Genomic DNA, 15315 nt, shown 5'->3' with positions numbered 1-15315 from the left:
TCGGCGAGCGCCTGGTGGCCGGGTTTGCCACGGAGCCCGGCCGGGCACAGCCCGAACAAGCTACGTGGCTCCCATCTCTCCAGCCCATGAGCCCAAGTACTCTTACTGTCTTATTTTAATGATTTTAACGTCTATTTTGTTATGTTATAATTTTGTTATAACATTACAATAAAATATAATTGTATAACTATTCTGTCATTGTCTCTTGAATGTACTTTTATGTTTATGTTTACAATGTGTTTCTATGCCTCTGTAAAGCACTTTGAGTTGCCTTGTGTATGAATTGTGCTATACAAATGAACTGGTCTTGCCTAGACAAACTTCAAATAGTTGAAAACAGTAGAAAACACCTAAAACATAGTGAAATCTATGACTCATGGCTGCTAACTCCAACTTTACTTTCCTCCCACCAAACTTTGCCTCTCTCATCTCCATCCTCTCCCCTTCAACCTCACCCTTAATTAATTCAGTTTCCATGGTGACCATGATATCAGGTCCAGGTCTTCCTGTCTCTAACAGGTTTCTGCCCAGCAACAGGTGATGTCATTCCTCCAGTGTGCTAGGTTTGGAACAGAGCTTTCTTTCTTTTCTTTTCTTTTTTGATTGGCTGGGGAGGGGCTGAATGGCAATTTGTGCGCTGTGGTTGGTCGAGATCGGTGACTATCTTTCTGTCCGTTTGCGTGTCTGTGTGTTCGGAGACATCCTGGTCCAATGTGCTTGCTGCAGGGAGTCATATGTAGCTTCCAGCCTGCTGAAGTGTTGTGTAGCATTATGACGCTCAACAGGGTTCAGGCCAAGGCGAGGCACACAGAGACCGAGAGAGAGGAAAAAACAGGTGACCTTATGCTGAGTAACCGTAGTGAGCTGCATCCTCCCTCCATTTCTCATCCATCCCATCGTTCTCCTCTTCCTCCGCATCCTCTCCCATGCACAGCCTCCCTCGTTGCCTCTCTTCCTCTCTTTTGCTCCCTCTCTCAATCTCTCCTTGATGTGTCCTTGACAATGCGGCAAGCTGTTCTAGCTTTTCCTCCTCACCAATTTCCCGCCCCCCCTCCCACCCACACACACACACACACACACTCTTTCTCTCATTCCCTCTTTCTCCAGCACCTTTCACACAGCCTGTTCAAGGCGGGACTGTTGCGCCTTTGAGCCGCCCAGCCGCCTGTGTAAAAGTTACGAAGATGGAATTGGGGGTACAGAGTTGTGGCGTCTTCGAGCCGACATCGGAGTTATAGTCACAGAGCCTTAACAGAGCCAAATCAACGTGTGTGTGAAAGGGGCCGCCGGCATGGCGGGACAACACGCAGTATGATGCATGAGTCGTCCCACAGGAGGGTCAAAAGGTGACAAAGCAGTGTTCAGAGTAGCTGTAAGTTAATAATAACTGACAGAAACATTGTCAGTAGTCCACCTTCTCTTCCACTCTCTCTCACACACACACACAAGCACACACACACACATCTTGTCCTTCTCTCGGTCGGGTTCGAGTGGTTGATTAACGGTCCGGATCGGCTCACACACACTAGACGCCGACGCTGTTGTGTTACACGTCACGCCCCTTTTCCCCCCGAAATCACACACTGGAGCGACAATACACCGCCTGGGCTTGGTTCTGTGTAAATAAACAAAGCCGGTGTAACGGCAGACCTCCATTACCGCGCTTTTGTGGAATCTCTGTGTGAAAGGAGCTTTCTTCTCATCGTTTGTGTGGATATAATGGTCTCATACTGCAGTGGTATCCATATCTGTGTGTGTGTGTGTGTGTGTGTGTGTGTGTGTGTGTGTGTGTGTGAGAGATAGAAAGAGAAAGACCCGTTTCTGAATTGGTTTAACCCCCACTCTGCTCTGTGTATCGCATCGTAGATGATGCAGCTGCATCATAATGTTGACACGTGTGGTCCGTCTCCCCCGGTGTGTGTGTGTGTGTGTGTGTGTGTCATACACTATCAACTTGTGTAAAACTGTTGCAAAATATGGATTTCTGTTGGCATGAGAATCTCTCTACTGTATATAAACCCATATTTTCCCATCTGTATGTCTGATCTACCAATTCCTCCTCTGTTATCAGTATTGTATTCATACTAAGAAGAGGCAGCAGCTTTTGTTGTACTGTCAAATGCCTCAGATCAGAGGGGAGTACTACGGAGCCAGTTTGACAGAGCCAGGCTTTCTTTGCATTAGCTGACTTGACAAAACCTAAAACCCTTATCAGAGAGAATGGGTGTCACGATGGTTGTTCATCAACCAACCATTCCTTATAAAAGGGGACATTTGGCATCATTTGACTCTTCTACTGCACAAAATGGACCGATCACACACCTGACACTGTCCCATAATAAGGGATACGTGGAAATGACTTTAGTTTTTGGCCAAAGGGAAATTAATTTATTATATGTGATGAACACCAATAGCCTAATACATTTACGTACTTCAGCAAATCAAGTATAAAAACATTATCCAAAGTGGTATCATTATCACTCTTATTGTGTACGGATGACATGCTGTGTTGAATTTTAACTGTTTTTACTGTATTGCCTGATGCAAACAGGAAGCACTTGTAGCATTCATGTACACTATGCTGGCTCAGATTTTCTGAATCACCACCTGAATGCATGTAAGTTCCTGTGACTATAAAAAACACAATGTATACAGTTTGTGCTACTCTAATTGCACAACTTCACTCGGTGGCATTACTAGCGTATGGCTCAACAAGTTAGCATATAACTTATTTTGTAGAGCTGCAAAGATTAATCGATTAGTTTTCAACTATTAAATTAATCAAATTTAACTAATTTGAAACTGAAAGAATTTCTGATGGCAGCTTCTTTTCTAGCTTCTTCACTCCTCTAAACTGAATGTCTTTGAGTTGTGGACAAAACAAGACATTTTAGGATGTCATCTTTGGCTGAAACACTGATCAACATTTTTGACAATTTTTTTGACATTTTAGAACAAACAACTTATCGACAGAGATGCTCAGTCCAAGTCAAGTCTCAAGTCTTTGAGGTAGAGTCCAAGTCACGTCTCAAGTCTCTGAGCTAAGAGTCCAAGTCACGTCTCAAGTCTCTGAGCTAAGAGTCCAAGTCACGTCTCAAGTCTCTGAGCTAAGAGTCCAAGTCACGTCTCAAGTCTTTCGTGGTTATAATGAGTGTTGTATCACCTTCTGTGTTCCATCTCGGCTGCTTAGAACACTGCATAGCTATATATAAGGAATTGCATTGCAGCCAGTGGGACGTAAATTATTACGTAGATCTACTACCACAAGTTTGGCAAACAAACAAACCCTCATTCATCTTTTCATAACATCTAGCGAACAACAGTCAGAGTTTACCTCCCGTAGGTCGTGGCTAAAGCAAGAAGCAAGCTAACGTTAGATGGCAATGCTGAGCTAAACATGTTTGCTAGCCTATCAGGGTGCGTTTTCAGATGCCTGATAAATTTAGATATGGTTTAGCCAGAATCCTTTATCTTGATACCACATATGTTGCATTCAAACCTTTTTTTAGTTTGGGCCTCAATGAAGTTTTTAAAGCCAAAGCTTCTGATGAACGGCACAGCAGCTGCCGGTGCGGTCGACATGTTTGCCGTCCTCTCTCACGTGCAGCAGCTGATATGTTACGTATTACGTGTTACATGGGTTATAGGTTACGCAGGGAGGGGAATATTATTCAGCTCATCAGACGCTTCCTGAAAAGGAAGATTTTTCACGAGTCCCGCATCCCACAAAGTCTTTTGAGGACGTTTCTCAAGTCAAGTCTGAAGTCGCTGTGTGTGGGACTTAAGTGCGACTCGAGTCCATTCCTCAAACTCGAGTCCCCATCGCCACAAATTGATTAATCAAGAAAATATCTACAGGTGAATCGACAATAAAAACAATCGTTAGTTGCAGCCCTAGTATTTTGCAAGAAAAAAACAAAAAAACTCTGACTTTAGGCTCAACATACCCCGCTAACCCCACTCATCTTACTTCATGGTACGCCCCTCTGGAGATGATCCGTTTCGAGTAATGACATTAGATTTCTACAAGGTGGGAAACATCGTTCTTCATCTGTGTTTTTTACTGGCTGGTTTGTCACGCCAGATGACACCATACAGTATGTAATGTATGAAAGTCAGCACAGTGCAAAAGATGTCTGTCCAAGTGTATGGAGAGCAGCGTTAGTGTGTTTGTGTCTGCTGTTTGCCAACTGTGCTTTGCAGGAACAACTGCAGATACACGAATCTGTGTGTATGTGTATGCTGGGTTTGTTGGGACCTGCTGCAATGAATCCTGACCAGCTCACAGTATCAAATTAGCAACACTCAACACAGACTTACTGTAACTTAACACCCACCAACTCTCTCACTTTTTTCCCATCTCCATATCTCTCTCTCACACACACACACACACACACACACACACACACACACACACACACACTCTTCTTCCTCAAATTCAGCGTCTCACCATCTCACAGTTCTCCGTCATCTTTCTCTCTCTTGCTGACTTTCGCAGCCAACTTCCCTCTGCTGTTGTGTTGCTAGGTTACAAACTAGTTGAAGGAGTGGGCGTAGTGTGGTACCACACCCCTGTTAGAACATACAAGTGGGCGCATGCATGTAGGCCTACACACACTAAAACGCAGAAACACAAAAGATACCCTCAGTAGTTATTACAAATCTTTGATTGGCATAATTATATCAACTTGTTCTTTTTGTGTGTGTGTGTGTGTGTGTGTGTGTGTGTATGTGTGCGTGTGTGCGTGTGCGTGTGTGCGTGCATTCATGCATGCGTGCGTATTTGCGTGAGAGAGAGTGTGTGTTTAAGTTTGTAAGTGGTACTATTAGATAGTTTACAGTCAACTAATTTATTAAGTAAATATACCATTTAGTAAGCAATTTCAAGATACGCTTCGGGGGCTCCAACTAACGATTATTTCCATTATAGATTCATCTATTGATTTTTTTTTTTTTTTTCAATTAATGTTCTACAAATGCCATTTTTCAGTCGATCAATTAATTGATCAATCCTTTCAGGTCTAGTTATTATTCCTAATTTGTCCGTTAAAATAGACAAAATTCGGTCATTTTTCAAGCAGAAATTTGCTGGTTCCTGGTTGTCAAATGTGAGGATTTGCAGCTTTATACGTTTGGCAGCTAAATCAACAATGACAATGCTATACATGGAACCGTAGTTTCAGACGCTGTGTCTGCAATATTCAAGATCCTCGTCAATCCTTGCACACTTTTACTCCATTCATCCATTTATGGATTTAAAATGTATTTATCATCCATTAGAGTCCCATCATCCATTCACCAATCAATTTATCCAGGAATCCATCCCAGCCAGGATTACACTCCATGAATAAAATCAGTTTTTACTGTTTGATGTAAGTGCTTTCATTTCATTCTGTATTCTTCTGTCTGAACTGTGTTGTACTGCGGTGAAATTGGTGCATTTTTTTTAATTCAGTCTACGTGCGTAGTGATAATGCATGAGGAAAATAAAATGAATGTTGTCTGGGTCAGTTTCTGTCATCAAAACATGTTGTCAGCATGTTAGTGTTGCAACAAAAGTTTGATCTTGTTAGAGAATGATTGATGACATTAATCTGTTTCATTTGTTTGAGCCAAATGATGATGGAATAGACATTAGACAGATGATTAGGACAGTTTGCAGCACCACCACTCATGCAGTTGTGTTTATGAGTTACCCCACCCAAGACTCAATATCATCTATCCTTCCACTTCTTCTTTTAATTCATCTCAGTGTACCAAATTCATCTCACTGTTAACCCATCTCCATTTCATCCACTCTACAAATGTATCCATCCATCCATCCATCCATCCATCCATCCAGCAAGCCAGCAATCTATTCACTAGAGCTACAAAGATTAACAGATTAGTTGTCAACTATTAAATTAATCGCCGACTATTTTTTGATAACCGATTAATTGATTTGAGTCCTTTTTTAAGAAAAAATAATTATTTCAGCTTCTTAAATGTGAATATTTTCTAGTTTTTAAACTGAAAATCTTTGAGTTGTGTACGAAACAAGACATTTGAGGACGTCATCTGTCATTTTATAGACCAAACAACTAATCGATTAACTGAGAAACTAATGAACAGATTAATCGACAAAGATAATAATCAATACTAGCAGCCCTGTTATTCACCCATTCATGTTCAGTACCAGTCAACGGTTTGGACACACTTTCCCAATCACTTAAATGAGAAAGTGCGTCCAAACTTGTGACTGGTACGTAGGGCTGGGCAATATGGAGAAATACAGATATCACAATAATCTTGACCAAATACATCGATATTGATATTGCGACGATATTGTTGGGTTGACAATTGGTGCTTTCACAAAATATTTTTTACAATGAGATTTTAGATAAATAATCATCAATAATGTTGGAAACAGTTTCACGTGAAATTATACGGAAAAATAAATAAAAATGTTCCAGGCATGGGCCAGTAAACGATTCTGACGTTATGATAACCTTCAGCAAAATTATCACAGTTTCACAGTATTGCAGTATTACAATTACAGTTTTAAAATGTTTTTTTTTTTTTTAAAGATTCTTTTTTTGGCTTTATTGCCTTTATTTATAGGACAGATTAAGTAATGGAAGTGGGAGAGAGAGAGAGGGATGACATGCAGCAAAGGGCCGCAGGTTGGAACCGAACCCACGGCTGCTGCGACAAGGACTAATTGTTACCTCATTACATGGGGGTGCACACTCAACCAGGTGAGCTAACCAGGCGCCCCAATGTATTTCATCGCAGGGAGACGGATTACTAAACTGCTCTTTCTGTCCTTGACCACTCATAAAAAACAGCTCATACCGCAGGAACGGCATGACAGAACATGTTAAACCATGTCAAACCGCGGTATACCTTAAAACCGGTAACCGGCCCATGCCTATTACATGCGTGCACAAAAAAAGTGTGATGTTAAAACAAATCGGCAATTCTTCAAATGATATTCCCTCAAAATGTTTCACAACTGATTTTCTGAGAAAATTTAGTTAGTATGTGCTTATTATTATCAATTTAGACAACGTAATTGTATATCACAATATCTCGATATATGCATCGAAAGACAATATCTACTCAACCACCAAACCATTCCTTTCATCAGTCTTTTCATACATGTGCTATCATCCATTCATCCATCTAGTCCTCCATTATTCATATATCCACCGCTCTACTTTTTCAACAGTTCAACCACTCATCCACCCATGCCTGCTCACCATCAATCTTGCTGGTCTGTAGTCTCTGGCAGAGCCCATCTGCGTCTCCGTAGCTCTCCTGGATCTTCTGAATGGCATCGGCCCCTCGGAGCTCCATCAGCTCCGATAGCTCCGCCACCGTGACCCCAAAGTCTCCCCCTGCATGGCTGCCATCTGCCCTTCCTCCTCCGCCCACGCCTCTTGTCCCTTTGGGATAAAACTCCACCGCGCTGTTTGCCATTTCACCCATAGTGGCTGTTGTTGACATGTCAGTAAGGGTTTCTTTTCTGTTTTTTGGTCCTCCTTTCTCTCTGTAGTCTGTCCTCAACTCAGTTCCCCTTTCGTTTGGTTGGTGGAGGGCTGTTCATGTGCTCAGCAGCCAATATTGCTTGGTTCAGTCTTGATTTCTTTCTTAAAGAATCTGTAATTATAATGATACACCTTTTTTTTATTTCATTTCAAGGACAATGAAGGGGAGTTGGTTGATTATTTATTTGTTCCTCCTCACTATCTTGGCCTAGCCTCCCACTGCTCCTTTAATTCTCCATAACAGGAGGAGGAGGAGGGTGAGGGGGATCAAGGACAGCAAGCCGGGGCACTTCAGAAGCTTGACGACTGAATGAATCCAGCTTTCTTTTCCTTCGTCTCCTCTGCGACTCCGCTCTTTCCTCTTTTCTGTCCCCCTCCCTCCAGGGTCACGGCCAGTCCATGGACAGACGGACGGACGGGCTGACAGACTCACAGAGACGGGGATGGGAGGATGATGGACGGATGGAGAGAGGGCGAGCAAGGCAAAGGCGGCTGATATATCAGAGACGGGAAGTGGATCCAGTTCAGAGGTAGCTACTACTGCACCACCAGGACCTGAGAGAGAGAGAGAGAGAAAGAGATACAACATTACCACTCTGTTCTATTGATCTCACTATCATCATTATATTATTACACAAGAAGGTGTGTCTTGGAGTGTACAGTTATGTTAGAAAATGGTTGCAAATATGATACATGTGATTATCTAAAAAGGTAAGATCGTTATTGGTCCAGCCCTATAAGCAAACCTAAACCTTTGCTCAGTTTTTCCACACATTAAGCTTTGTAAAGCTAAAGCTGTTTGGCCATTTGGGGGCAGCACAACAAGCTGTAAACACAACACTGACATATTATTACTTTATAAAGTGGATATGGCTAATAAACAGTGGCTTATTTACACATCCAGCTGACACTGAGTAACATTAGGATTCATTTGGAGCTGCCTTTCTGGCCACACGACAAATGTAAGTCTAATATTCACTCCACCAACTCCTGAGGAAAAAATATCTAGCTGCAAAATGCTTTACTATGTTCACCAGCTAGCCGCTAACTTTGTCTGTCTGTTGTTTAGTGCTGTGTAGCACTAAACAAACATTTGTTTAGTTTTTTAGATTTCTAGCTGGAAACAGCTGCCTCCTGCGTCTCATGAGAGCCATGAGACTGAACCAAAACAGTGAAGTTGCACGCCATGAATCCAAAACAATGAATGAAAAAGACGCTCTAATGCTCCAAAGAGGTCAAAGGAGCTGCAGAGTTGGGTTCATCACTACGAGGGACAACTTTCACACTATACTTAACTATACAACAGTAGTAGTCTAGTCATTTCATCCATTGTTCATATAAAAACACTGATTATAGCAGCTTTAAATATTCTCAAAAAAGGAACAAATGGAGTGCAAACTAAGTCTTAGATTGAGATTTGCATCATTGTATTCAACCAAACCTGTTTTCAACAAGCTCCAAAAATCAAACGGCTTTCATCCACAAAGAATTAAATCAGTGCAATAAAGCTATAACATTTTTCATCTGATATTAACTGTAGGGGTTAAAGTGGGCCAGTACGATCCGGAATGGTGTTCCGCCGCCTTCTATTAACAAGCAAATTAATCTAGTTGGCAGTTTCATCAGTGTTTCCCGTTGCCAGAGTTTCCCTGGAATAGATCGGTGATGCTGTTCTGCCGTCATTGTTCTCTGTGAAGTTAGCTGGAAGTGAATGTAGCACTGGTGGGTTTTTATGTAGACTGACTGGGTCGGACTCTGTTTAAAAATAGCTTTTGCAATGTGGTTACTTAGGAGTCAATTTGGCCTTGTATGCTCTGATTAATTGGGCATGCAGTTATCACACCAGTCATAATTATGTTTTAAAGAAAACTCCACTCCTGGCTGTTTTGGAAGAAGGAAAAAAAGAGATGAACGGGTGAACTAGCTGTAAAAGTGAGTTTGCTTTAAGTGCTGTGTCGTGGATGGAGTAGTAGTGTCTTAAATGCAAATTGAAAAATTGGAGAATGGAATTTTGGGGGCAATCGGAGGGTGAGTGAGTTTTGCTTCTGCGACGTTATCAGTGGTAACCTCTGTATGAGCAGCACTGCTGTGCCGTGCGGAGGAGGGAGGGAGAAACAAGGAGTTGGGCTGCACGATATGAGGAAAATATCAAATTGCGATTGTTTTTGACTGATATCGCGATTGCGATATGATTCACAATATTGGATGGAAAGATCATTTTTGTATCATCATTCTCATTTTCATTGAAAAATATTCAAATTTAAACAATTAAAATGATTAGAGTGTGATTTTTGCGAGGATCTATACCAAACTAAAAATGATTTAGACTGTAGAATACGATTTGTAGGCTGGGACATCTCTGCAGCACCACAATACTTCATTTAGAATGGTTTGACACATATTTAGCCTTTAACAAATATTGCACGATTTGGATGTTGCACTAGTCCAAAAATAAAATTGTGATTAATTGTGCAGCCCTAACGGGGAGGGCCAACAGTTTTAAAGGGAAGCGCTCAGATGCCTGCGCCGTCAGCCTGGCTACCAAACCACAAAAAAAAAACAGAGAAGCTCAGATCCCAACACACACAGAGGGAGTTTGACTTCATTCTCTGCTCAGCACGCCATTACCCCACTACATCTTTACATAGCAAATAGTTTGCTGCTATATTCGTGTTCTGAATATCATTTATAATTTAGTATTGTTGGTTTGGGTTTTTTTCATGGGATTTCTTAAAAATAAAGATTTTTACCACCATGCTCCTTTATGTTAACCCAGGTACTGTAATGCTACTTCAAACCAGGTACGTCCTTTGTCACAAATCATGCCATGCCTGGACACATCCACATGCCTTGCAGGTGCGATTACTTCACATTTAATTGGTTCAGTCTAATAAAAGGCTTGTGAGACCCAAAAGATGGAATTTATCTGAAGTGAGCTGCTCTTGTCGAATCCCCTAAAAAAAAATAATAATAATTCCTAATCACTGATTTAACATTTCGGCCCATCGCTGGAACTGATTTAATTACAATAAATCTGACACCGATAGCGTTCAGCAACCGCCTAGTAGAACAGCAACTTCAGCCACACTGAGTGGGACCAAGCAAGCTTCTTCTCACACGAGCAATTAGAGCTGCCTGTAACTAAATATTCTCAGCATCACACACGGCACAACATGTTGTGATTGCCTTATCAGGGTATTTTACATAAGGATAAGCATGAAAGAAGAACAGAGTCTCATCATTAATTCCTTTTCTCCTCCCTCCTCTCCACTCTTCACTCTCCCATAGCTCTGTCTGCCTCTTGCATCTTCTCCCTCCCTTTATTTCCTCTCTGACCTACCATGCCTCTATCCTGACTGAGAGTGTTAGTTTATGACTGAGTCACCCTGCTCTGCCTTTGAAGCTTCCTCTCGCTCCATCTTTTCTTATTTGCCTGGTCTCCCATCTATCTATCTATCTATCTATCTATCTATCTATCTATCTATCTATCTATCCTTTTTGACATGCCTTGGTTTGTGTTGTGTCATTGCTTGTTATTATTTTACCATCTTCTTCTTCCTCTCTTCTGACTCCCTTATTTTGTCGCTATCCTTGTCTATCTGCTTCCTGCTACTGCAATCATTTATTTAATCAGCCAGTGTGCATTTTCTTCCCTGCCCGGTCTCTTACTCACAGATTCTGTCTGATTTTATAACGCTCACGCAGGAAAAAGCACTTCTGTTAAGCCTCCCAACTATTGCAACTAACTCTGACCGTGTCTTTCTGTTTGTCTTAGAGCTTTGATGTGCACAGTGCACATGTGTATGCGCACATGTGAGCCCGTGTTACGTAATTGCACAAAAAACTTTGTCACACAATTTGTTATGCCTTCCTTACTCTCTCTCTCTCTCTCTCACACACACACATGCACACAAATACAGTCCCCTTCAGCCACAGCATACCATCATCACGAATGTATAGTACACAAAAAGACACTACACTCATGCCCAGAGACATCACTTAAATGATCGCTGACATGACACACACAACATGAAAAGATTCAGACAAAAGGTCACCACAATCATCAGTGACCTGCCCATTTATCCTGAATGCTAGCCCTGCTTCTCAGCACACTATCCCTCGGGGGGGGGTCGATTCAATTTGATTGTTTTTTTTTTTTTTTTAAGAAAAAAACCCACTTTTTTCCCTCAGGGGTTTCCTCTTTATCGCAGAAACAAGAAAGTTAAGAAGGGAACAGAGAGGGGAACACACGAGAGAGAAGGTCCTCACGGGATTTGATTTTAGGCCAGCAGGGCCTCGTATGCTTTGCGACTTTGTGTGTGTTTGTGTGTGTGTGTGTGTGTGTGTGGTACATAATTGCACACTTGAGCACATGTGACTTAACAAGTATACGTGCATTCGTGTGTTCCTGTCTGTACTTCTTGTGCACACAATTGTCATCATAGGTGACAGTGTTCCTTTACTGCTCTGTGTGTGTGTGTGTGTGTGTGTGTGTGTGTGTGTGTGTGTGTGTGTGAACTTTTCAGTATTTCTTCCCCCCCGCCTACACTAGCTAGCTTGCGGTCCACCTGTGCACCTGCAGTCCTACTTTTCGACAGGCATCTGAAGGGTCACCTCTGGCAGGGCCCTTGTATCTGGGCTGCTACCTGCCATCACTGGCCCGGCGCCAGTAAAACACTTCTGTAATGCCCAGCGGGAATAGCACACTTACAGGAGCCAACAAGGCACAGATATCTGCATTTACTGTGTAGAGCACATTAAAGCAACTGGATGTTGCTGATGATGATGATGACGACGAGGATGATGATGGTAACAGTTTGACAAAGGGAGGAGCTTCAATTGGACTTGGAAAGAAAGAAAGAAAGAAAGAAAGGGAAAAAGTCAGAGTTAAGACTGACCACAGATGTATCCATCTCTCTTCCATCTCACACACACACACACACACACACACACACACACACACACACACACACACTCTCACTATCAGTGTCCCGTGTCTATCCCACATGAGCCACTATCCACCTCCACCTCCACCCATAAGCAAGACACACACACACACACACACACACACACACACACACACACTTAATTCTTGCAATTGCCAGCAAGACTGTGCAGCACTTGTTTGCAGGAATGGCCCCATGAAACAGTGCATACAAAACGACCTTTCCTGGTCACCTTCAGACGTGCCTGAGCTTCATCCCTCTGCTCATCCTCATCCTCATCACATATATGGCCACAACAGGAGGTCCTGATCAATGCCGAGAAACTACACTGTGGGCCACTAAAGATGCAAGGAGAAAAGAGAGTGATGGTGCGCCACACATGCCTACCCTATGTCCCTCCGCAAGGTTACCGGCCCGACCACCGCCGGCCCGCTCAGCCCAACTCAAACCGAGCCTGAACAGGACGACTTATGAAAAGTCCCTCCGGCCAGAGATCATTACCAGATCAAATCGACACCCCCGCAGCTCAGCGCTGCAGGTGCGACGTGCCGTAACCGAGACAAACAACGCAATTGATACCTAATACCTTATAGCCTGATACATAGCGCCCCGGCGCCCGGGAAAAGCAAGCGGCAAGCGGCACCGCATCATCAACTGACACAGGACACGAATGGATGGATGGATGGATGGACGGATGGATGGATACGTATCATTAGCTCAACACAAGCACATCCACACGTACACGCGCGCACACGCATACACACATACACCCTCATAATGTCATAGCGCTGTTTGCCATGCAGGGAATTATGGTATGCCCACTGTATAGGCTCTTATTACAGCTGTCTAAGGCCTGTGATGAGAAATACCACATTAGGGCCTGCTGAACATTCTGCAGTTAAACAAACATCCATGATACGTGCTATAGATGAATCACAGCGCATCTTCTCTAATAAAAACGACGCTCGGGCGCCCGGGGGTAAATAACAGTCACGCACGCGGGCGCACGCACGGACTCACCGACTCACCGTGCAGGCCAAGCTCAAGGACATCAGCATCAGCGCGCGAGCGGGGAGGCAGAATCCCCGTTAATCTGCGTGTGCGTGGAGCAGGAGAATGTCCCAAACCGGATGAGAGTGTACAGGGGGGGACCGGGGACCGGGGCTGCGGCTGCTCCGGTTGCCTGGAGTCCGAAAGGAGTGGAGGGATGAAAGACGACGACGGTGCTGATGAATATTCCGCTCCGCGCGGTCACCTGACGGGTTTGTCGGCGAAGTTCTGCGGCGATTGAGGAGCGAGCGAGAGAGAGAGAAGGAGAGAGAGAGAGAGAGAGAGAGAGGGAGAGAGAGGATGCGCCGGGTAGAGGTTTAAACACCTCCGTTGTAGGGAGGGGAGGGGGGGGGCAGTCCGTGTGACTAGACGAGGGCTAGCTAGCTGCTCCCGGCGGCGAGAGTTGCTAATTTGACAGAATTAGGCTAACTGTTAAGGGCACTGGGAGAAAAAGAAAAGGAAAAAAGAAAAGAGAAGCCGCGGTGAGAGGAGAAGCTCATGCGACATCTTTGGAGGAGGAGGAGGAGGAGGGGTTGAGCCACTGCTGCGAGAGCCCGCGCGCACAGGAGCTCGGTCTCAGCATCCGCGAGAAAAACCGAGTGAGGGAAGGGGGGGGGGGCGGTGGTGGGGCCTGCTGTATACGTCAACCCCCACCTACTCGGCAGCGTGATGACGACACCAGGCACACCGCAGTGTACGATTTCTGTGTGGAATTAGGCCTAGCAGTTGGTATTTTCGGTATTTCGAGCCATCTTTTTCAAACACTAATAACACCGACATGCAAATGATCCCAAACAAGCTTTTTGTGCTGTAGCTCACTTTATGATGTTCTTTTAAATTGAAAAAAATGTATTAGATAGATAGATAGATAGATAGATAGATAGATAGATAGATAGATAGATAGATAGATAGATAGATAGATAGATAGATAGATTTGGTTTTTAAATCTTTACAATCATTCCCCGAAAGAACCGAGCTGACCTGCCTTGTTGCACGATCCAAATTTTCTTCAAAACTTTCCAATTTCACACAGAGAGCTGAATGTGAGGGACATCTGGCGCCAGATGTCAGGTATAACTACGTATGTACTTGCGTTGATCCAGACTATGTTCAATGTAAAGCATTGATCATGATATTTTTTATTTTATTTATTTACTGTGTATAGCCTACACTTAGTACTTTTCTTTTTTGGGGGGCATTTTAGGCCTTTATTTATGTAGGACAGCTGAAGGCATAAAAGGGGGAGAGAGGGGGAATGACCATGTAGCAAAGGGCCGCAGGGCGGAGTTCAACCTGCGGCCGCTGCGTCAAGGAGTAAACCTCTATAGATGGGCGCGTGCTCTACCAGGTGAGCTACCCAGGCGCCCACTTTTGTACTTTTCCAAAAACAATTGCTTTGTATTTAATTTAATTGTGATGACATATGATGGTAACGTGTGTCTTTAATGCACGTCATGGTTGTTTTGTTCTTCATAATTCAACAATTATGAATCATAAAAATTATGATGACGGTAGTATTGAATATTGTCCCTAGCTCTGTACAATGAAACTTTCAAGCCCAGCTCCACAGGGTATTTATTAAGGGTGAGAGGCCTCACGATACGATATCATCACGATACTTATGTCACGATACATTATCATTGCGATTTAAAACATTTTGCAATATTCTGCGATAAAATGCAATTTTCCAACTTCAAAATGTTCATAGTTTCAATTTATGTCCCCAAAAGGAAACTTTGTCAACATCTGTTTTATCTTAAAAGATGTTTGTTTTAAGATGTTTTGATCAT

At 43.2% G+C, this 15315-nt stretch overlaps 1 protein-coding gene across 1 annotated transcript in view; it reads right to left on the bottom strand.

Moving 5' to 3' along the window:
- Positions 1 to 13563, bottom strand: part of atp2b3b (ATPase plasma membrane Ca2+ transporting 3b) — a 55421-nt gene extending 41858 nt beyond the window's left edge. The window contains exons 1-2 of the mRNA XM_028582907.1: positions 13504 to 13563; positions 7242 to 8084 (exon numbers count right to left, since the gene is read on the bottom strand). Coding sequence (XP_028438708.1) covers positions 7242 to 7488 — 247 coding nt within the window. The 5' untranslated portion in view covers positions 7489 to 8084; positions 13504 to 13563. The remainder of the gene's footprint in view (positions 1 to 7241; positions 8085 to 13503) is intronic.
- Positions 13564 to 15315: the final 1752 nt, after the last annotated feature.

Source organism: Perca flavescens, chromosome 7 (assembly GCF_004354835.1).
Source record: "Perca flavescens isolate YP-PL-M2 chromosome 7, PFLA_1.0, whole genome shotgun sequence".
Lineage (NCBI taxonomy): Eukaryota > Metazoa > Chordata > Actinopteri > Perciformes > Percidae > Perca > Perca flavescens.
Note: the sequence above shows the minus strand (reverse complement) of the source record. Positions and strands in the feature narration are given on the sequence as shown.